General features: G+C 33.3%; 1 protein-coding gene across 2 annotated transcripts in view; it reads left to right on the top strand.

The window, feature by feature from the left end:
* The window catches only part of CNTNAP4 (contactin associated protein family member 4), a 588,793-nt gene that overhangs the window by 398,080 nt on the left and 167,070 nt on the right, over positions 1–23,643 (top strand). For both annotated transcript variants that reach the window (XM_074208780.1, XM_074208782.1), the window contains exons 8-9: positions 3,004–3,265; positions 19,764–19,913. In XM_074208780.1, coding sequence (XP_074064881.1) covers positions 3,004–3,265; positions 19,764–19,913 — 412 coding nt within the window. The remainder of the gene's footprint in view (positions 1–3,003; positions 3,266–19,763; positions 19,914–23,643) is intronic.

The raw sequence follows: 23,643 nt of genomic DNA, 5'->3' as shown, positions 1-23,643 counted from the left end.
GCCTCATTTTAAAAATGAATGAATAATATATACATTTACATAGGGCTTTAAAACTGGTAAAATTTTATTCTATATAATATAATGAATATTTTATTTCCATTTTACTGATGAGAAGAATGAATCTCAGAAAATTAAAAGATGCCAATAGTCACATGACTAAAAAGAATGAAAGCTAGGAATTAAAAACACAGATTTCCTAAATTAAAATACAACCTACTCTGTCAAACTGTTTTTAATGGTTATAATTCTTATTCCAAATGAAAAATCTGTTAGTGTATATGGATACATACAGGAATATCCTATTTAAAAAAATTCAAAAAATCTTATATAGTTTTGATATTGCTGAGTTGAATGGTATACTGTATTTCCCCATGTATAAGATGTACCTTAATATGGGAGCCCAAAATTTTGAAAAAAAATATAAAGTTGTTGAACTCAAGTTTTAATCATCATAAAATTCATATAACTACTCATCACTGACAAAACTCACATCATTTAACTAGTCCTCATCTGTGTTTGATGAGTAACCCTTGTCTTAAGGAGAGACTCTGATTGCTCTCCTGCCTGTGCTCTGGTCTGTGGTTGACCACAAGCACTCCCTGGGCAAGTCTGGTGTTGGTCACATGCTTAGTCCATTCTGCTTCATGAACCTGATGCACCAGTTGTATCCTTTGAAATCAGTAACTTTTTTTTATCAGTATTTCATCTTGCCTCATGCTAATAAAGCATCTTTGTGGACACAGGAATTCCACTTGTTACAAATGGGAAAGAATGAGCACAAAGACAACAAGTTAGAAAAAGTGGGAAATGCAAATAAAAATTTATAACCACTGTATAAGAAGTTGCCAGGTTTTAGACCCCAAATTTTTCGGGAAAAGGGTGCATCTTATACATGGGGAAATATGATAGGTATCTTAACTCTTTAGACATAATTTCATATTGTTCTCCAAAATGGTTGGATCAATTCAAAAATCCACCAGCAATGAATTGATATCCCCTCTTTACCCATCCCTTCCAACATTTGTCACTTGCCCCTTAAATCATTTTAGGTAATCAGTAGGTATAAGATTGTTTTAATTTGTACTTCTCTGACCAATAATGACTTAGAGCATTAGTATTATAAATATCTAAATTAATTATTAAGGATATATGAAGAAAAACATTATCTACATCCAGAGAGCTTATAAATAGAAATAATGCATAGGATGATTTTATACATACATGCCTTGACTTTAAGTTTGGGGAGGGAGAAAGAAGAAAATAAAAAGAAATTCATTTGATAACTCCTAGATACTTAAAAGGAATATGGGGAACCTCTCTATATAGGAAAATTAGCTACATTTATAAAACATCAAATTGTATACTATTCACAATTCCAAAGACTTTTTCAATCATCAGTTTAGGAGAGTGAAAAAAGTCAGTATTAAGAATGTCAAATGTGCAGACACTAAACTAGTTTACAAAGAAAGGAAAAAATTGTCACTTCCCTTGAGCTCATGTTCTAATGAAGAAGACAACTTGTAAATAAGAAGCCATATATAGAATTGGTAGTGATATATCATCTCAAGAAGGGGTAGAGGAACAGAAAGCGAAGGATATAATTTGGAACTCAAAACTTCAAAACAATGTTAAACCATTGTTTTAAAATGCAGTTAGGAAAAAATAAAATACTATTAAAAGTATCACTGGTATGGGAGATGAAAAGGAAGAGAAACTTGTAAAGACCTCCTACTGAAGGTGAACTGAGTCTTGAAGGCAATCAGAAAGTTGAGAGTTTGGGGGGTGGCACACAGAGACACCCGGAGAGAAAATGAACATTGGAGGTATCTGTGGATAGATTTCAAGAGAACAGTAACATAAATGATGGAAAAATTACATCTCCATTTTGATATAATTTATTTCCCTGGTAATTCTTTGGTGGAATCAATTGGGTGCTTTTCTTTATTTAAGAATGGGAAAAGATAGTCAGGTTTTCTTTTTCTAAAGAATTACCCGGGGGGTGGCTAGGTGGCATAGTGGATAAAACACCAGCCCTAGAGTCAGGAGTACTTGGGTTCAAATCCTGTCTCAGATGCTTAATAATTACCTAGCTGTGTGGCTTTGGGCAAGCCACTTAACCCCATTTGCCTTGCAAAAAAACTAAAAAAAAAAAGAAAGAAAGAATTACCCTGATGAAATTAAAAATGGTTTGAAATGATAAAACTTTTAAGTTGACCTCCAGAAAGTCATTTAATGACAAATAAAGGGCATGCTGTAGATGGAAAATATAAACTAAATATGGACTATACACATACACAAATATAATATAGCTACGAGCACCTATATACAATGTATGTCTAGAAATGATGCGTATACATAGACATGTGTAGATGATATATATATATATATGTGCATAATATAAGCTCAGAATCTTTTATATATCCATCCATTTATTTGTATGCATGTGTAAATATATATACAAGTATGTGTGATATGTCTGTAGATAGGTATATAAACATTAGAGTTACTTTAGGTTTTGCGAATAAAATATATTTGCCTTAGCTAAGACTTGGAAATAAGAAAATTAAGCCTTCTTATGGAAAGTAGTGAAATATCCCTGTTTAGAATTGGTAGGGTAGGTTAGGATTATGAGAGTTAACTAAAGTTAACTATGCCTTTATAATTTAGTAGAGCACCTTAAGATTCATTACGAAATCTGAGTTTGTTCTGTGAGGGTATTATACTACCAGCCACGAAGACCTCTGTGAATCTTTGTAAAGCTAGGAATGTGTTGTCAGACATGATCAGTGGGTCAATTTGTTGTTTAACTCTATATATCTTATTAAAAGAAAGGCTTCTATTTGTCAGACTCAAGGGAGGGGCAGAAAATTGAGGAGAAAGAACTGTCATTGAGAAGTAACAACAATTTTTTTTAAAACATCAATTAAACATTTATATTAAAAATGTATTACTAAGTCAGAAATGCCATTGTGAAATCTTACAACTATATCCTTTTATTCTTAGGGAAATGTGTCATTTTCTTGTTCACAACCACAAACTATTCCAGTCACTTTTTTGGGCTCTGGCAGCTACCTAGCACTACATGGCTCCTCTGGGCAAGATGAGATATCTGTGAATTTTCAATTTCGCACTTGGAACAAAATGGGACTTTTGCTATCCAGTAACTTTCATCAGCATTCAGGAGGTCTCCTCCTCTATCTTCACGATGGAAAAATTAGATTGAATCTCTTCAAATTAGGAAAACAGCAGAGTGACATAACAGCAGGTAATAAATGTATTTTAAATATTTTTGTGCTAGATTACTTGACTTTTATGTATAATAGTTATATCATTTTTGTATCTCCAGAATGTCCAACAAATTTTCTTGATCATAATAGGAACTCAATTAGCAATAATTGGATTAACACATTTATGACTTCATCAATGAAAAGATCTTTATTTTAATAAAACACTCAAAATAACTTTATTCTTTCATAATTGAAAATTTGCCATTATGATTCTCTGACATTTTCTTAATGATATCTTTAAGAATGGAACATAGAAACGTGGATTCAGGGTTAGAAGGGACCCTAAAAGGCAATATTCCAACCATTTTAATTATTATTCTCCGTATTTCTACATTTCAGGATTCGTTATATTCACAGTGATGCTGGAAAAAGAATAGAGATAACTCTTTTATGTGCATAGGACTAAAACTCAACATGCCAGGCACACGTTAGACATTTAATAAATATTGAACATTTAATATCCAGTTCAGTCATTCAGTACAGCAAATATGTATTGCGAGGCAGGGCAATTTCTTGGCATTGGGAATACATAGAGAAAAATGAAATAGTCTCTGTCACAGATTCCCTATCAGTTTTCATCCTTCAACACATTAAATGCTTCTGGTTAGATGAGCATTTGAGTAGAACAGAGCAAAACAAGAAAAACACAGATTTTATGTTTTTTTACTTTTGACTTTCAGATATTTCTTTTTTTTATTTTATTTATTTTCATCCATTTGCACATGCATATTTTAAAGCTACAAAATTTCCTTCTACCCTCCCTCCCTTGCTAGTCCTCTCCCTCAGCAGGAAATAGTCAGATTAGCATTGTACATACATATTTTGAAAATATGTTTACAGATTAGTATTAATTATTTTTGTCATGAGGAATTAGGATTAAGGGAAAGAGACACATAAGAGATCATTTTTATAAAGTATTCTTCAGATTCTGGAGGGTTGTTTTGTGTGTGTGTGTGTGTGTGTGTATTTTGCTTTATTTTTATTTTTCTTCCTCTGGATGGACTTTCAGATAACTTCTTAAAACAACAGTAGAATCTGACATTAATGTTAAATTTTGGTCAGTTTATTCAGTGAGTGTGTGCTTTTATGCCTATAGACCTTGAAATACTATTAGTGTTCATGACTGGGGATGTTTACTCAGAGTTCGCATATTTGAAATGATATCCAGATAGTATACTAACAATCATTATAAAGTTAATGATTATTCAAATTTTAAATTTATAATTATAATGTGTTTTAAAGGTCACATCTTTGATATTTGCTGAGTAAATATTGTAATGACCTTTTACCCAAAATGGTAAAAATTCTGAACTAAAAAAGAAAGAGAAAATTAAAAGTTCAAAAACATAAGAATACAAACTTGGACCCTTACCTTTTCTTTCCTTATTTCAATATTTCTCCTTTATAGATGACTGAAGGTTAAAAGTTCAATTTTAAAAATATGAATATTGCATTCAATTTTAATGACAACTACTATGTCTTACCTACTTATGGCATGTTAATGCAGTGAGAAATTTGCATAAGGGTATCTGAAAAAGGAATAAATCAAAGCAGTTTTATTTTAATTATTAATAGGTTTCCTAAGACCATCATTTGAAAATGTTAATTTCATAGTAAGTGTGTCATTGATGTACAGTTTATTGTGATGTATTTGACTTCTTCAATAGCAGTTTCAATCACAGCCCAATTATAAACATGTTAATGAAATTGCTTTGGTGCAATGTCACTCTAACAGGTCCTGGGAAGGTAATGTCATTTCTAAACAGTTTATTGGCATGTAACTTTGACAGATTAACTGAAAGGCATAAGAATATACAAAACTCCCCCCAGTGACAGGTTTAAGTGCAAAAATTATCACTTGACACCATATAATTTATTTACTTATACTCATAGCTGATATAAAGGTTCTAAAATAATTCATTAAATACATCTATATAAATACAGAAAGTGGCTGTAATTAAAATCATAAACTTCTATTTCCTCTCTGAGCAGGATGTTTCTGAATAAAACCACCATGAGCTTTTGAAATGTTGCTTTTGGAATCACTGGAGAAAATAAATTCCATATTAAGAAACTGACTAATTAAATTATGTGATTGGACAGGTTTATTACCCTACAGGCAAAGACTTTTGACCTAGGTTTCATATGTACAACATTTGATAATTACATCAGAGATCATTATTTTGACCAGAGAATATCCTCTCCATTGATCAAAATTCATTGCCATTACTTTTTAGGGAAAAAAATTATCTTCATGATTAGCAAAATACTTACAATGATGAAGAGTAGCTTATTTTTTTTCTTTTTCTAATAGAGATGAAAATTAGCAATTTACTATTCATTTAAAATATAGAGTTTTTTTTTTTTAAATTCAAGGAAACAGATGAATCATGCTGAGTGTTGAATCTGAATTGAGTTATAATGTCAATAAATGTATAAACTATCAAGTCTAAATTTCCTAATGAAGAATATAGTTTTGTGAAATGTAAATCTATGTAATTTTGGAAATTGTATATCAAATTTTAAAATACAATTACCCATAAATCATTCCACAAAATGATTTCCCTCCTATAGCTTTTGACCACCTTTAATAGATTTCAAAATTATCAACTATCCGGTGGCATCAATACTAATAAAGAGCATAATAAATCAGCACTAAAAATCTATAGTACTTATTCTTTTAGTCCTATTTCAGAGACTATATAACACATAATATAAAGTATCTTCATTCTTTAGTATGATGTGAATTCTTTCTCCTTTTACCTCCAAATATTCCTGTGTCTAGGTATCCAGTTTTAATGTGATAAATATTTTCATTTTAACCAGGTGTTCTGGTCTGATCTTGACTCTCACCAGTTCCCTGGTGTTTGATATTCAAAGGGAATAATTCATGTATAAGTCATTTGAAAGTTAGCCAGTGATTTACTTAACTGTAGTAGAAGAATATATTTATCAATAATATGCATTAAGGATATGTTATATTTTTAAATGGAGTTCCTTCAGATTTTTTTTTTGTATTTGCGAAGATTAGTCGTATTGTTTAAGCTAATCAAGTTTCAAATTTGGTTTCACTATCTTTATGGGGAAGGGAAAAGACTATTGATTCCCATCATACTCCACCTCTTGGTGGTTATGTCCATAAGATCTTCTAGAACAGGGGTTTTAAACTCATGCCTCCAAAACTCCCAAGTGTGACTGCAACCAGATTAAAATGTAATTGGGTAATGTTTAATAAAATAAATAAAAACACAATACAGTATAGATAATGTTAATTTGTGGGTTTCAATGTCGTTAAGGAAAGGGTGATGTGTTTGATACTACTATTAGAGAGGACATTTCATCTCTTAAATTGCTTTGGGGATGGAACTGATCAACCCTGACCTCTGGAATTCAAGACAGGTAAAGGCAGCACTAAAGAAAAGAAAAACTTAAACAGAACAATAACAAAAACAAAACTGACAATGCAATGGCTCCTTGGAGAAGTGACTAAATAGGGAAGAGCTAGGAAAGAAGTTTTGTCTCTAAATGATGAAGTCCATGTAAGTGGATGATTCCAAATCATGTGGAATCATGAGTGAAATCTAAATGTTAAACAGTTTCCATAAGCAGGGGCAGCAACAAAAAGTACAAAATAGCAGTGATTCCTGCACGGTCACTGAGCCTTATCATAGACCACCCATTTGTATCGCCCTGCATCAGCCAGAATCTTCCTCTTCCAGGGATGGCAGGAAGAATACAAAGCATTCACTTCATAAGAGGCTCCTGAGGAAAATCTCTCTTTTTTTGGTGGGGACTGGATAGATACTTTAATGTTCTTGTTGCCAGGAAGCATGCTACCTTAACAAAGCCATGCTTTTATTGTTCAAATCCTTAGTAGAAAGTTTCATTGATCACTTTGGCATTGTACTGGTAATAATGTAGAAAGTTTCTTCAAGTCTGCATTATAGGAAGCAATAGCCTATTGTTGGTCTGACTTTTTCTACTAATCATGCCAGTGCCCACCTCTCTGCCACTAGATTGTTATTGTTTTGGGGAACTATTCCCCATTTGCTACTATCTCTTTAATTGCCAGGCCTAACCCTGTTGTTCACTTTTACTGTGGGACCCACATCTCTTTCTGCTGTCTCCTGATCTCTGCACTGAAACCTAGGACTTAGGCTATTGTTTCCAGGCTGTTCACTGGTGGGTTCAATGATTCTGATTGCTGCCCATTCTGCCAATGTCAGCTTCTACCTCTCTATGCTAGACCAGGACAGAGCCAACACTGGAGCCTGAGCTCTACTATATTATCCTGGGATATGGTCAGAAATATAATAATAATATTACCATTTCTGGGGCTTGACTATGTCCCTTTGCAGAGAACTGCCTCTGCACCACACATCCACTCCTGATTGCTAGGAAAGTTAAGAAGAGTTTAAGGAAAAGACCATGTGGATTGCCAATTAATCTTGGCAGGTCAGCTGGAAGGCTAAGCTGAAGTCTGGAAAAGGAGAGAGAGAGAGAGAGAGAGAGAGAGAGAGAGAGAGAGAGAGAGAGAGCGAGCAGGAAATCATGAGGCTTGGGTTAACCAGGCCACATGGTGAGGCCCATGATGCTTCACATGGTTTCAGGAAAAGCCAGAGGAAGGCCCATCCTTCTGAATGGGAGGCCATAAGAAGCAAAAAAGTCAAAGGGGAGGCACTTCCTATTAAATACCCCTCCGTTGTAGCCTGGATAGAGGGTGGTGCTTGGGAAAGGTTTTTTACACCTTGGAGCAGGCAAGTTCCAATGAAAATCTAGGTGCTGGTCCTTTCTGTCTCAAGGTACTTGATATCCAATTTTAACAGGTATGTGTCCAGTGCCAAGATTAGATAAAGGGGGAAAAATGGGGAATGAGATACAAACAACAGGGTCAAGAGAAGACAGGATGTAATCACAAATGTCCAAGGAGGCAGAACCTTCCTTGAGTAGGAACCTCCACCCATTTGACAGATTTTTTTCCTGCTAAATCACAATTCTCTACATCAGCTATTTTAGCCAAGATGGGGAAATGCAAGGGAAGTTGCTGGAAGTAACTGGAAGTTACTGGAAGTACTGGAAGTTCTAGAGATTATTACAATTCACAAATCTGTGATGAGAGTGGAAAGTTATTCTTAAGTTAACTGGGGTACCATTTATGTGCAATTCCAAAAATATCTCCCCTAATAGCTTTTCATATAGCAGAGTTCAGGTTGAGTTCTTAAAAGCTAAATAAAAACATAAAAATTAAAATAAAACCCCAAAATAAAAACTTAAAGCGATTCCCTCAGTACTGTTGTTAGAAAATCCTAAAATTCCAAAGAGGATATGTCTAATTGTTTTGCTTATTCAGTTTTAAGGATTGAAGAATGCTTGTTTAGCTATATTGATCATTACCAACAATTGATTCAAATACAGAGGTTCTTTCCTTCTTCTTACACAAATATAACTCCTTTAAAGCAAGGAAGGGTCTTCTTTCATTAAGCTTCTCCTAAGTCAATTGGATATTGATGACCATTAGCAATACAGACAATATTAAAGGCCAAAGTCTTACTTTTTCTTCTGAATTTGTCCATTTCTTGGGAGTTGGGGGTTGGGGGAGAAGAAAAATTTCTTTCACTCCCTTAAAATTCAGTCCTTGTAGATGTTTTGTTGGTAAACTGAGCTCTGAGGAAATCTCAGTTTAAGAGCCTGGAAGTTCCAGCTGAGAGAGCCTTAAAAGATATTTTGCAGCAATTATCATCAAGATGTAATTCTTAAGTGTCTTGTTGCTAAGAGGCCATATTTTGCTCTCTAATCTCCCAAGAGTTGATGGGGTACCCCATAGTACTCCATATCCAAATTCCCTATCTAAAGACTTTATATGCATTGTGAAGGTCTTCTTCATTGCCTAGTCTGTACTTTGATGAGATTATTCTATTCCAATCCTGCAAGACTATTCTAATTATTGTGGACTGACTTTATTGAAAAAAGAATAATATACTTGTATGTCATTTAGCAGTTAAATGAAAGAGATCTATTTAGCTCATAAAGGAAAAATGTATGTATTGTGAAAGCTTCAAGTAGATTTAACCAAGTAAAGTCAATTGACTGAGTTGCCTTTTGTTTAGCTGTTAATGAAACATCAGAGAAAATGCCTGGAACATCTCATAGATCTATTTATTTATTTATTTATTTATTTATTTATTTATTTGTTCATTTATTTATTTGTTTGTTTGTTTGTTTGTCCATTTATTTATTTATTTATTCATTCATTCATTCATTTATTTATTCATTCATCCATCCATTTATGTATTTATCTATTTATTTATTCATCTATCTATCCATCCATACATCCATACATCCATCCATCTATTTATTTATGTATTTATGTATTTATTTATTTATTTTTGTGCTCAAGGGAAACAGGAAGTGATGCCTTCCATCTGAGACTCTAGTCCCCTGAATTAATCAAGTCTCCTGGTTGCTTTAAATAATTTTTAAGAGAAAAAAATTAGCTTGATTATCTTGGGGCGGGGCGAGAGAAAGAGGTTAAAATGTTGCCCTCCCTATAGCAGGGCTCTTTGAAGACCTGATCTAAAAGACTAACTTTAATAGTAGGAATTTTCTGGAGCTTCATCGGGGCAGTGAAGATCATGTATTTGAGCATGATCCCTTGATACTTTAAATGAAATCACACAATTTACTGTATTACCTTTTGGTAGAAGTTATAGTTTTTTGTTTTCTTTTAATTTTCTCATCATAAACCCTTCTGATTTTTTAAAAACAATATTTTTATGGAATTAGCTGGCAGGAATAGACTTGTTATTTATGTGGGAGTTTTTGAGTCAGCTATCTATGTATAGTCAGATCATCTCATCAAGAATTATTTATATTTTAAAGATAGGAATAAAAAATCGTTTACAATTGATGTAGCTTAACCTTGAGATTTTTAACAAGCAAATGAAAATAAAAAATTGAAATGAGCAAAATTAATGACATCAGCACTGATTATAATAATTCTATCCAGAAGTTTAGCCACTGTAGATTAAGTGCCAAATCAAAGAGCCCAACAGAACTCATAGAGGACTCTTAGCAAACATCTGACTTGTCAAACAGATAACTGCTTATGGCAATATCAGATTAAAATATGAACTTATTTGTAAAATTTTACAAAGAACAGCGATGGATGATTATGAACATTAGTATCAAAAAGCACATGAAGAAATAGAAGGCAAAAATATGATTTAAGAAATTTTGGCAAGATAATAAATACAAAGTCATTCCAAGGGTATCCAACAATGAAAAAATGGATAGAGATCTACAAACAGAAGAAAAATTTTTAAAATTTAAAATTATTTTACAAACTGCTTTCTCTAGCAAGGACAATGACAATACTGCATTTGCAGTATTTTGAAATCTCAGCTTATAGAAGAGAAAGAAATGCACCAAAGGGAACAGAATTGTAACTGTACTAAGTACACATTAAGATCTATGCTGGAAATAACACAATAGAATGATATAAAAGGGGTTTAAAGAAGATTTCAAATCCAGGAAAAAAGAAAAAACTGTACCTTAATAAATATTGACATAAGAAGATGAAAAGAACATTTATAATTCCTGATCTATATGCTAACTTATTCATCTAAACAAACATTTTTATGAGATAGACTATACCTAAATCAAGGACCTTCTCAGGGAGAGTTTTAATAAAAAACAATACAGCTTTCTTTAGTACTATTCAACAATGGTCTCTATACTTGACACTTGAAAATAGACTTGAAAGATGTAGAAAATATAAGTTCTCATTTTGTTTATTGGATTTTGATTTTGAAAATAGTATTTGATTGGGTTGGACAGCATGCTGCCTGTCTGAATCTCTTGAGTTCACCAAATGTATTGAAGTGAGTTATAGCACTAGAAATAAAACCTATTTAATGATTTTCTATCATAAATCTGGAGAGACATAAAACAGGAGAAAATGTATGCTCACCAAAGGTTTTTGCTTCTTTGTTGGAAGAGATAGATCACAGAGTACATGTCAAAAAGAGACTCTTTATGAATGGCAAGGTCCTTTAGATTATTCTCTGTAGGAAATGTATTGTACTGATTACTCTGAGCCCTAGAACACTAGAGCTTTCTGGAAGAACTGTCTTATCTCTCAAAGAAGTTGGACTTATTTGTCCACAAAGAAAACATCAAATAGATGAAGAATGTCTATTGCTTAGATTTCAATGTTTATATGCTTATCTCCACCTCACCTCAAAGATGATCATATTCTAAATTTTCACAGCACCCTTAATGCTCAATAATTTCTAAATCTTCTTCTCTATCCATAATCTATTAGTTTTTCTCTTTGCCTCTGCTTTCCCTTACTAAACTATCATCATTGTCTCCACTGTAGCTTCTAATCCCTTTATCCTTTAATTTATTTCTCAGGCTCTCCCCCCACTACACACACTAGCCATTCTCTCCTCTTTTCTCCATCTTAGTCCACTTTTGAACCAATTCAACTTTATACTGTCCTCCTCCCTTAAGTTCCTAGACCTTTAATTCATTTTGTTGATCACTCTGTGTTGTCTGATTCCTGGATCACTGTTGCCAATCACTTCCTTTGCCATATGCTGCTGAACAAAGGTAGGGAAAAAAATCACACAATCTTTGTGGGTTACACGATCTACCTTTATTCTTATTGCTGCCCTAACTGCTGATAGGCAATCTTTTTAGACTAATATTTTCAACTCACTTTCCTACTCTCTACTTAGGTTCTTTCAAATCTTTTCATCTGTCAGTGTGCCATCCATGGCTCTTCCTGCCTATACCTTCACAGCTGAGAAATGTACTTTATATTTTACAAAAGAAAATGGAGGTTATTTACCATGAACTCCCTCTTCTCCCCTCTCTTCTATTTCCTATTGCTCAGATGCTTTCTGTCATTTTCTCATTGTCTCACAGGTATTTTCACTCTTGTCTTATGCCTTATACATTTACAAGGCTAGCCCCCTTTCTTCTTTAGGGAATCTCATTCCATCCTTTCTCCTCCAACAGATTTTTCCTCTCTCTCATCCTCACCTATCTTTTATTTTCAATCTCTCTCTTCTCACTGCCTCATTCTCTACTGCTTGAAAACATGTCTATGTTTTATCTGGAAAGAAACAACAACCTTCATTTGATTCTTCCATCTCTACTATCCTATATACATACATACATACACACATACACACATACATATATATGTATGTGTGTATGTATGTATGCATGTATACATGCCTTAAAAGGAACATCTGAAAAAGATGCCTCCACTTTCATCATGTTCTTAACTCTTACTCTCTGGTTTCTGATATCATCATTCGCTGAAACTATTCTCTTTGGTTATCTTTTATTTGTCAAATCCAGTGATTTTTTTTTCTCAATCTTCATTCTTCATTTGAACTCTTTGTAGCTTTTTACCCTTTTAATCATCTTCTTCCTTATTTACCTCCTTTGTCTAGGTTTTTGAGGTATCACTCTTTCCTGGTTCTCCTACTTACCTGATCTTTTTTTCTCAGTGTCCTTTGCTATTTTTCATTAGATCAGAACCTGTACCCATGTGTTCCAAAATATTCATAGCAACTCTTTTTGTAGTGGCAAAGAATTGGAAATTGAGAGGATGCCCATTATTTTGGCAATGACTTAACAAGTTATGGTACTTGAATACTATGGAATATTATTGTTCTATAAGAAACCATAGATGATTAGATTCTAGAGAAGCATGAAATTAGTTTAAGGAACTGGTGTTGAGTGAAGGGAACAGAACCAAGAGAACAATGTACACATTAATAAGAACATTGTTCTATGATCAACTCTGATGGATGCACCTGCTCTCAGCAGTTCAGAGAACTAGGAAAACCATATTAGACTGGCTATGGACAATGTAATCCCCATCCAGAGGAAGAAAAAGAAAACAAAAAAAAGCAACCCTTCAGAATCCCATGATCACTTTATAAAAATTATCTCTTATGTATTTCTTTCCCTTAATCCTAATTCCTCATACCAAAAATGACTAATCTGTAAACATGTTTATCAAAAATATGTATGTACAATGCTAACCTGACTGTTCATTACTGATAGAAGGGGGGTGGGAAGGGGGAGTGGAAGGAAATTTTGTAACTTAAAAAATATACATGTGCATGTGGATTAAAAAAAAACTAAAGATGCTACTCAATAAAAAAAAAGATCAGAACCTGCAATCATATATCTCCTGTGCCATTCTGTCCTATATTAGTTTATTACTTTTTTTCCTGTTCCATGAATAAGACACTCTATCTCTTAACTTTAAGACTCTAAGACTAAGGGGGGGAAGTGATTATTCCATCAATCTGAAGCTAGTTTGTACTCAGATTTGGGTTGTACCGTCTAGAATAATGAATAGATATGGTACCAGAGATTATCTAGTTCTCATACCTAGAATGTTCTCTCTCCTTATCTCCACCTACCTCTTTCCCTGGCTTTCTTTTGGACCCAACTAAATTACACCTTCTAAAGAAAACCTTTCCCAGATCCTCTAATTCTAGTGCCTTTCCTTCTCTGAATTATTTTCCATTTTTCCTCTTTGCTCTGTTTGTTCTTATTTACTTACATATTTCCTCCCCCATTAGATTGTGAGCTTCTTAAGGTACCTGTATTAGACAACACAGAAGAGCAATTGAACAGTGTAATCTGCCTTCAGGAAAATGCAAAGTTCTTATTTATCTCATTTCTCATGAAAGCATACACCTATATTTTTAATACTGACATTATAGAGCAGTTGTTCCCAGCTTACAATTGCTTATGAAGAATTATTTTAAAAATATGTATCATTAAGAAGCAAATTGAAGTATGCATGGTGGTTATCAGAAATCTACAAAATATAACCACTGATGAACTCCAAAGAACAATAGAAGATGTAATGAAAGAATTCTGTAATAGGAAAATAAGATGGCCAATTGTGTGTCAAGAAAGGGCAATTTCATTTTTACACTTAAAATATGTGGTGGTTATCCTAATAATTTCAGCATATTGGGTGATAATGTCAAACATTTGGTAGGAGGACATGCACAAAACATCACAGTATGGTCAAGAATGGATTATAATATGTATCAAGGAGGAACTTAAAGATAATTGTAATTACAGTTAATTTTGAGTAGGACTCTTATTCATTGTCAATTTAAACCCCCATGTTGGTTCACCTGGGATATTATTGCTATAAATGTATTCCTGATAGTATTATAAGGAGCCATTATAAAAAGATTTTATATTATTAAGAATATATATAAATTGTTTTCTGGCTGTTAGAATTTGTATATTGTTGTTTATATTTTCATAAAATGGTTATCATGAAAATTTAATTCCACAAAACATAGACTCTCTTAATGGCTTCTTAAAGAAGCTTGAGCTACAGAAACTTTACTGATTTGTATTGATATACTCATTGCCAAAACTAGTTTTTCCTCCTTTAGGCTTTTATATTGGACACAGTACTTTGATTCATCATTTGACAAATGTGAATTCCACATACTCCCCTCTAATCAATGCAAGTTGTAAATCTATGTCTTTTCATTCTGCATTATTCTTTTCCATATTTTCCTAAGAATTCCTCACAGAGCATCTACCCAGTATACTAGGAGCTTCTCTTTCAGTTCCTCTTCCTTTCTCTCCCCTCCCTCCTCAATATCTCAGGTTTGCCAATGTATTTATGATGGGCTGTCCATATTATTGCTTTATTTCTTTACTTTATGTTTAGATCCGTTGCTGATCATATATGTCCTTTATAATGTCTTTTATTGATGTTTCTGGTCACAATTTGTCCTTTATTAGGCTCAGCGAAGCATATTCTAATGATCTTTAAATAATTTGTGATGATCTGCTGGGCAGACATACACACACACACAAGTACATACAGACACATAAGCATATCTTATGACCTATTTTAAAGCAGGATTGTTGTTGTACTCATTTCTACTTAATTTAGCTAACATTACAACATTAACAGGAGGTTTCCTCTGATAAATTGTGGTTTAAAAATTTATCAGGAATCATGGTCTAGCTCATAGCTATGCACACCATTTGAAAAATCAGTGAAAAAAATGCAGAGAGAGAGAGAGTCAATGAGTGCAGGAGAAAGAAGGGCAAAAGGGACAGGAAGAAAAGAGGGAAAGAGGGGAAAGATTTGACTTTAGAAAGGATTTAACTGTAAAAAATAGCTTTTAACCAAATCACAGACCTGGAAGAAGACATTGAAAGATTCTTGAATCCCTCTATTCTTGTCAGAGACAGTTAAACTAACCTTATTGTTTAAAACTTTAAAAAGAGGAAATTGGGGCAATTTGGAAGCACAGTAGATGGAGCACCAGTCCTAGAGTCAGGAGGATCGGAGTTCAAATTCAACTTTAGACACTTAACTCTGTGATCCTGGACAAGTCATTCAACCCCATTGTTTTGCAAAATAAAAAAAAAATGAAATTACATAATGTCTTTTCATAGTTATTATGGAATTAACCCTTCTTTTATTTTCAGAAAATTCTTAATTGGTGGAAATAGATTAAAGAACGGAATTATGGCATCTTGGTCAATATGTAATGTTCCATTACAGGAAAAAATGAGTTGGGATACTATCTCTGACACTTAGTTCTGTGACTATGGGCAAGTCTCTTGACTTATCATAGAATCTGGCAGCTCTCAAAGACTAAATTATAGACAGGTCACAATCTCTGTCAGTAGCTACAACTCCCACACTGACAAAATCATGGGTTATTGAAGTAGCTCATTGAAATTCTCCATGTATTAATTTTGTTAATTTGCATCTCTCCTTTACTATTTCTCACAAATCAAAACAATGTTAGAACTCTGAATTTTTTTTAATCTTTGTTGTTTCAAGTTTCAAAATTCTAGATTGGGATTTGTTTTGTATTGAGTATGTCTTCAACATCAAAGAGTTTTAAAAACACAAATGAATTATAAATATTGTAGTCTTGCTGGTGGAATTGGGGAATAGCATAATTTTCATTTAATGAGTAGAGAAGATGAAAGTTAAAGATTGGATCAGAGGGTTTTTGATATTTAACTTTTAGTGGGAAATCTTTTCTATTCTTATGAAATTTGATATTTGAGTCATATAGTACTAAATGTATACTGATAGATTTTCACGAGAATGATTTGATCTATTAATTAAAAAATATTTATTGACTGTTGACTGATGTTCAAGTCATTTATACTTCATGTCCCAAAAATATATACTGATAATTAAATTCATTTGGTTATTTATACAAATACATGTCATAATTTGAGGAAGAGATATTCTTCATTCCATTGGTGTTTCCCTTGTGAATGTTCAGACTAGACTCTATAGTGGTTATAGATTTCTTTCAGGAGCCTCTGTAATGTTCTGGGGTTCAATGCAATCAATTCAATCCTATCCAGAACCAAGAAGATCTAGAAAACCTGCCAGTTTCTCCTTAACATGGACTCTACATTGTATTTTTTCTTTCACAGCAGTGAAAATCTTTAACTAGATATATCTCCCTTTTATATTCTTGAGGTTGCTAGGTGACTCGGTGGATAGAGTACTACTGGACCTGAGTCACAAGAATCTGAATTCAAATCTGGCTTCAAGTCACCTGGGCAAGTCACTTAATCTCTCTGTCAGCTTTAATTTCTTCAACTGTGAAATAGGGAAATCTTACAGGATTGTTGTGAGGATTAGATAAAAGGAAATGTGTAAAACAGTTATCAAAGTGCCTGTACCATTAATATTTGTTTCCTTCCCCTTTTTCCCTTCCCCTGATGTTTGACACATTTGCATCACTGAGTATCAAACCTCATATTGATTTATTCTTGAGGGTTTCATCAAGTTCCTTGTAGAATTTCTTTGTTTCTTTATTTTCTACAATGGATACTAGCATATAAAGGAAACATATTTTTGTGGTGATACTTTTGCAACTGCTTATCATGAATATTGCAATGGGATATGACCAGATCTCAGGAAATGTTTTTATTGTTTCATTGAATACAAAAAAACCACTCCTACAGCTCTTTTCTTTGCCTCTTCAGTGGAGTACATCATGAGTCATCATTCTTTCTTCTGGTTTCATTTATAGAGAGAAGACCAAGGTTGATTTGCTTTAGCTTTATGAGTATTATTTTTACTTGGCACTCACTGGGGAAAAGATTCACATTTAAAGTACCAATAATCAAAAGCTTATTGACAATATAAAATCTTTGTGATACATGGCATCCTCTGCTCATTGAAGAATCTTAATTTAAGTAGGCTGTCCAGAACTGAGAACCACTTTCTATTTAAATATAGACATGGTATCATTTTCATTCTAAGAGAAACGGTGTTTTTGAATTTCAAAAGTGGGAGGAATTAATCATACGATTCACTTTAGCAGTTTTTGACATAGTGCTTGTCAATTTTTGGAAACTAGACTAGAATGTGACCAAGGCATAGGTCATATTCCTTCTAAATTGCACTTATCATTCTCCTTTTTGTTCTTCAGTTATACCTGATTCTCCTTAACTCTGTGAACCACAGCATTACAGTAACATCCTTGTTTATTTTTTGTTGTTGTTTCTTTTTTTAGCCAAAAATACAAGAATGATTTGTATTCCCTTCTTTAGTAGATTAAAGTAAACTGCTGAGATCAAGTGACTTGCCCAGTCACAAAACTAGTAAGTGATCTGAGGTCAGATTTGAACACAGGTCTTCCTAATCCTAGCCCTCTGTCTACTGAGCCACCTAGCTTCCTCCAATCTTTCTGCTGTTGTCATTTCCTGACCCCATTTCGAATTTTCCTAGAAATAGACTGAAATCATTTGCCATTTTCTTCTCTAGTTTTACAAATGGGAGTCACCTAGCTGCCTCCTATTACTCTATCATTGTGGTTGTTCAGTCATTTCCAATCTTTGTGACCACATTTGGGTTTTGTTTTTGTTTGGTTTTTTTTTTTGTATTTTTTTGCCTATGATACTGGAATGGTTTGCTATTTTCTTCTCCAGGTCATTTTATTCATTTATTTATTTTTTCATCCATATGTACATGTCCATTTTTAAAATATAAAATTTACTTCTATTCTCCCTTCCCATCCCCCTCCCCTTAGAGGTTAGCAGTCAAGTTAGCATTGTATATATATATTTTTGCTAAACATGTTTACAGGTTAGTCATTTTCATTATGAGGAATTAGGATTAAAGGGATTAATTAGGATTAAGGGGAAGAGATACATATTTTTATAAATTGTTCATCAAATTCCAAAGGGTTGTTTTTTGTTTTGTTTTGTTTTGTTTTTCTTCCTCTGGCTGGGGATAACATTGTCCATAGCTGGTCTAATATACTTTTCCTAGCTCTCTGAACTACTGAGAGTAGCTGCTTCCTTCAAATTTGATCATGTCAGATCTTGTTAATGTGTACATTGTTCTCTTGATTCTGCTCCCTTCACTCAGCATCAGATCCTGAAATTCATTCAATGCTTCTCTAGAGTACTACCATTTATGGTTTCTTATAGAACAATAAAATTCCATAATATTGATCATTTTACAATGAAGAAACTGAGGTAAAGAGGATTAAGTGACTTGCCCAGGCTCACACACAGAGGTAGTTAAAAATCTTGAGGCTCAATTTGAACTCAGTTCTTCCTGATTCCAGGTCTGGCACTGTACTATCCAGAGGTGCTTCACTTGCCTTACACCTAAAATTATATATATTTTTTTACCATGATGTATTTCCCTAGTATATTATAAATTCCTTGAAGACAGGGATGCTCTTCAAATTATTCATTTTTTCATTTTTTTATTGTTGTTAGCTCATTTGTTCATTTAGGATCCTTAGCACCTAGTACCTTCTTCATATAGTAGGCACAACATTAGTATTTGATCTGCAATAAATTAAATTCATATGGATCCACTTCTATTTCAGTGGTGCCAATGGACTGCTAAAATAAGTTGAGTGACAATTATAGGGTAACTGCAAAGATCAACTTTGGGGAAAAACATCTTCTAACAGCTTTATAAAAATGATTTCACAAATATAATGAGAGTAATCATTGTATTTGCTAACTCTTGGTTTTTTAATATATCCTAATTCTGTACAATAGGTTGGCAATTTTTCCTACAGTAAAATTTCCCTCTAAAAGGGCATTCTTCAGAAATTCTGGCAGTATTGTTTTATCCACTAGATAAGTATAATATTATGGCTATCCAGAATTGTCTGGGTTTGTTCAAAAAAATTTGTTTGTTTTTCCTCTTCTGCTGAGGTCTGACAAGTGGAAGAAAGTACTGTTCTCCATTTACACACAGAATGCTATGATTTCCCACTTGGCTCAGTTTCTCTCTTTCAATCTAAATTCTATCCTCCCACTCCTGTCTCTAGATGTTAATGCTATACTTATCTGAGATACTGAGTGAAGGGAATCACATTGTTTTGAAGGACTTATTGTGATTCATAGTTTATAAACATTTCTTTGTAACTGATTTCATTTTCCTCCTAGGAGCTGAATTAAATAATGGACAATGGCATTCCATTTCCTTATCTGCTAAAAGAAATCACCTGAGTATAATGATAGATAATGATTTGACTTCAGTTCTGCATTTTGTGCTGCCAATGCAGATTTATTCAGGAGACATCTATTATTTTGGAGGTGAGTGAAATGGCTAGAATATATGGGAAAATGAACAATGTGTCATCTTTACAACATTTTGAGATAATCATTTTGATACTCTAATGAAAAAAATGTTCATTTTTTTCTTTCTGTGCACATAATAACCCCCTTTGCAATTAACAGAAATGTTGAGATGACAAAAGAGAATGGAATGTAGCTTAAAATGCATGTCTACCAGATGGTCTTATTCAAATTCACTTTATATTTAGCAAGATTAATTTTTTTTGTGGTCCACACTCTATGTCATTTCCTTATAATCCTTATGATATATTTCATGATAGTAAAAGTCTTCACTTTTTTTTTTCTTTCTGGTATTATGTACTAGTATCAGTACAGGGAAAGGAACTATCTCTAATATCTCTAGAGTGTTCTTATGGTTTTTCACTTTCTAACTTAGAAGAGCAGTACCATACCCAGCAGACCCATAGTTTAAATTGACTGGCTATTTCAACTTTCAGGAATTAGAAGTTGCCAAGAAATAGTATCAGTTTCTAATACTCTACCAGGTGCTTTCAATAGCAATAAAGTGAGCACTGTGCTGTTCAAGAGTTTTTCAGAGAAATTAACTAGGGTAAAATATGTTTTTTTATCTGGAAAAAAAAGGAATCATTTGGACAATAAATAGTTGTTGAATATCAAGGGATTAAAATGGAAAGTTGTTTTTTGTCCTAAATACAAAGTTAAAAATCTTGTCAAAAGAAAGAATATCTATTCCCTTATCTTGAAGGCAGGAGGAGAGGGGGGTGAGGAGAGTACTACTTTTTAATTCCTTTTTCTTTTGGTCTTTGACTACTTCCCCTTTACACCCCCCCCCCCAAATTATTTCTGACAGTAATCTAGCTTTTGATAATAAAATTGATAATAGAAAAACCACTCCGAAATCACAGGCTGTATAGTCTTTTAAATATCTAAATGCAACTTTTAAGGAAGTAAATAATCTTAGTACAATGCTCTTAATTTTAATGTTCCCATATTAATTTCCTCTTGTGTATTTACCATTTGTTTTTGCTTCTTTAGTCTAATTTCACAAAAGTATAGTGACATATCCTTGGAAAAACAAAGGAAGTCAACTCAAAATCATACTTTTCCATGGTATCATTAGGGCCTAAGATCTATAAGTTTAGAAAAAGATTGTTTATATTTTTAATTAAATGAGGAACAATTAATTAATTAGGTAATATGATTAACAATTTTCTGGAATGTTAGCAAATTTATCTATTTTTAATTATTTATATATATATATTTATATATTTATTATTATTTTTATTATTTAGTTTATCATAACCAAAAAACATCTATCTCCGTGAAAAATATTAGCATTCTACATTTCAGTCATCAATGCACAAATGGCTTCATTCATCCTAGTAAAATAATAAAATAATGTACATTGTTGTATCAATCATTTAACATTTATTTAGTACCTGTAGTGTACCAGGTACTATGTGCTAAGCTCTGGCATTATATACAATCCACTTTTTGGGGCCTGTAGTCTGTATGTGGATAAATCTTTCCCATATTTCTATTCCTTTAACCACCACCCTAGTTCAAACTCTTTTCTCCTTTTCCCTAGATTATTGTAATAATCTCTTAAATCTTCTCCCTGCTTCTAGGTTCTCTTTTCTTTGATCAAGTTCAACAGTGAAAGTAATCTTCCTAAAGTATATGACATCCTCGCTAATCACATTGTCTCCTTGTTCAAAAACCTTCTTCAGTGACTCTCCACTGCCTACTCAATCAAATGCAAACTGCTTAGCCTGACATTTATGACATTCTCTAATCTGCCTATAACCTACCTTTCAAGGCTTATTTCATCCTACTCTTTTTTTATCCATCATATTTCAGAAGGAAAAAACTTTATGCATAGTCTTAGTTTATCCTGCCCTGTGCATATTTTACACACTACACTTTCACACATGTTTTCAAGCCTGAAGTTCTTATAATAGAGACAAGATATCTGTGAAGGAAGTCCAAAATGACACTTGTGGTCAGGAACTCATTAAAGTGACTGTTATATGGGGGAAGGTGGACAATTTTGCTAAAAGTTGTATAGTTGTGATTTAATGATTAAAGCTGTGAGTTTTGATTTTATCTCTTGAAAGAAAGAAGTAATTGATTTCACCCAGAGACCTGTGAGGCTGGAGGAGATTTTATGAGCAATGATAGGTCCAATTAGGTCTCACCTATTCCTGGACATTAAGCCTTGTAATGGTCCTTGTTTTAAATGGAAAGAAGAGGGATTATTCAGGCATGGTAGAGATATCCTTTTGCTATTAGATATGGGCAGTTAGGTGGCACAGGTGATAAAGTATGGGCCTGAAATTAGGAAGACCTGATTTCAAATCTTCAGACACTTAGTAATGTGACCCTGGGCAAGTCACTTAACCTTGTTTGTTTCAGTTTCCTCATCAGTAAAATGAGCTGGAGAAAGAAATGCTAAACTACTCCAGTATCTTAGCCAAAGAAAATCCCAAATAGGGTCACAAATATTCAGACACAGATGAAAGACCTGAACAAATTTCACAAAGTTGTTGCAGTAACAACCTTAGTAAAAATCTGACTAACAATTCCTTTTCCTTGTTGCTCATTTTTTGGAGCAATTAGGTGATAGTGAATAAAGTGTTGTCCCAGATATCAAGAGAATCTGAGTTCAAATCTAACCTCTGATGCTTACCAGCTATGTGACCCAAGACAGATCACTCAACCCTGTTAACCTCAGTTTTCTCATATGTAAAACGAACTGAAAAAGGAAATGGCAAACGAACGATTCTACTATCTTTGCCAGGAAAATCCTCTGTGGAGCTATGGAGAGTAGGACAGTACTGAAAAGAACTGAACACAAAATGGCCTTATCATCCCTGATACCAGCAGGAGCAGAGCAAAAAGGGAAAGGGAATGGAGAAACTCATCCAACTATTAATTATGCCTATGTGAGATCCATAGGTCATCTTGTCCATTGGGTATAAATGTTCTTTGAGACAACTAAGATCATTAATGACTAAATCTTTCCTTGTAATTGACTATATATATTCCCATATCTTGTTTCCTTTTTCTCAAGATATTTGAGTCCAGGGTGTGATGCTTGAAAACATCCATAATTTCTTTGTCATGAGAAAGAAGAGGAGAGTTCTTTTCATACACTTCTTAATTTCCAGGTTTGGTTTTCCAGATAAAATGTTAATAAAGAATGCAAAACACTTATACCATATTCAGATCCTACATTGGTTCTTGTACATCATTAAGTTCCATATTTAAAAAAGTTTGAAGCAGCCAAACAGAAGATTAATATTCAGAGGGCATGGAGCTTTAAGAACTTTTGCATTAACTTACAAGAATAATGTAGGAGCTGGTATACCCTAAACTAAGGTATTAGGTGTCTCACTGAATGGAATGAGTTGTTATCCAGATAGGCCCATAGCTGTACCCTATAACTACTTAGGGTCATTTGAAGGACCATTTATTCTCAGTCTCCTTGCTAGATTAACATTCATATCTTCTAATTCTAGTTCGATCTCAAATCTTAGTACTGGATACTCTTATATTTTCTCTTTATGCTCTAACTCTTGTTAACCACACTGACTCACAGAGGATTTATCATTTCTAGGCTAATAATTCTAAGATCTATCATTTCTAGTACAATTTCTCTACAAAATACAAGTTCCTCATTACCAATTTCCTCTTGGAATTCAAACTATATATCCTGAAAACATTT

This window comes from Macrotis lagotis, chromosome X (genome assembly GCF_037893015.1).
Source record: "Macrotis lagotis isolate mMagLag1 chromosome X, bilby.v1.9.chrom.fasta, whole genome shotgun sequence".
Classification (NCBI taxonomy): Eukaryota; Metazoa; Chordata; class Mammalia; order Peramelemorphia; family Peramelidae; genus Macrotis; species Macrotis lagotis.
The sequence above is the reverse complement of the archived record's forward strand: the minus strand, read 5'-3'. Positions and strand labels throughout refer to the sequence as shown.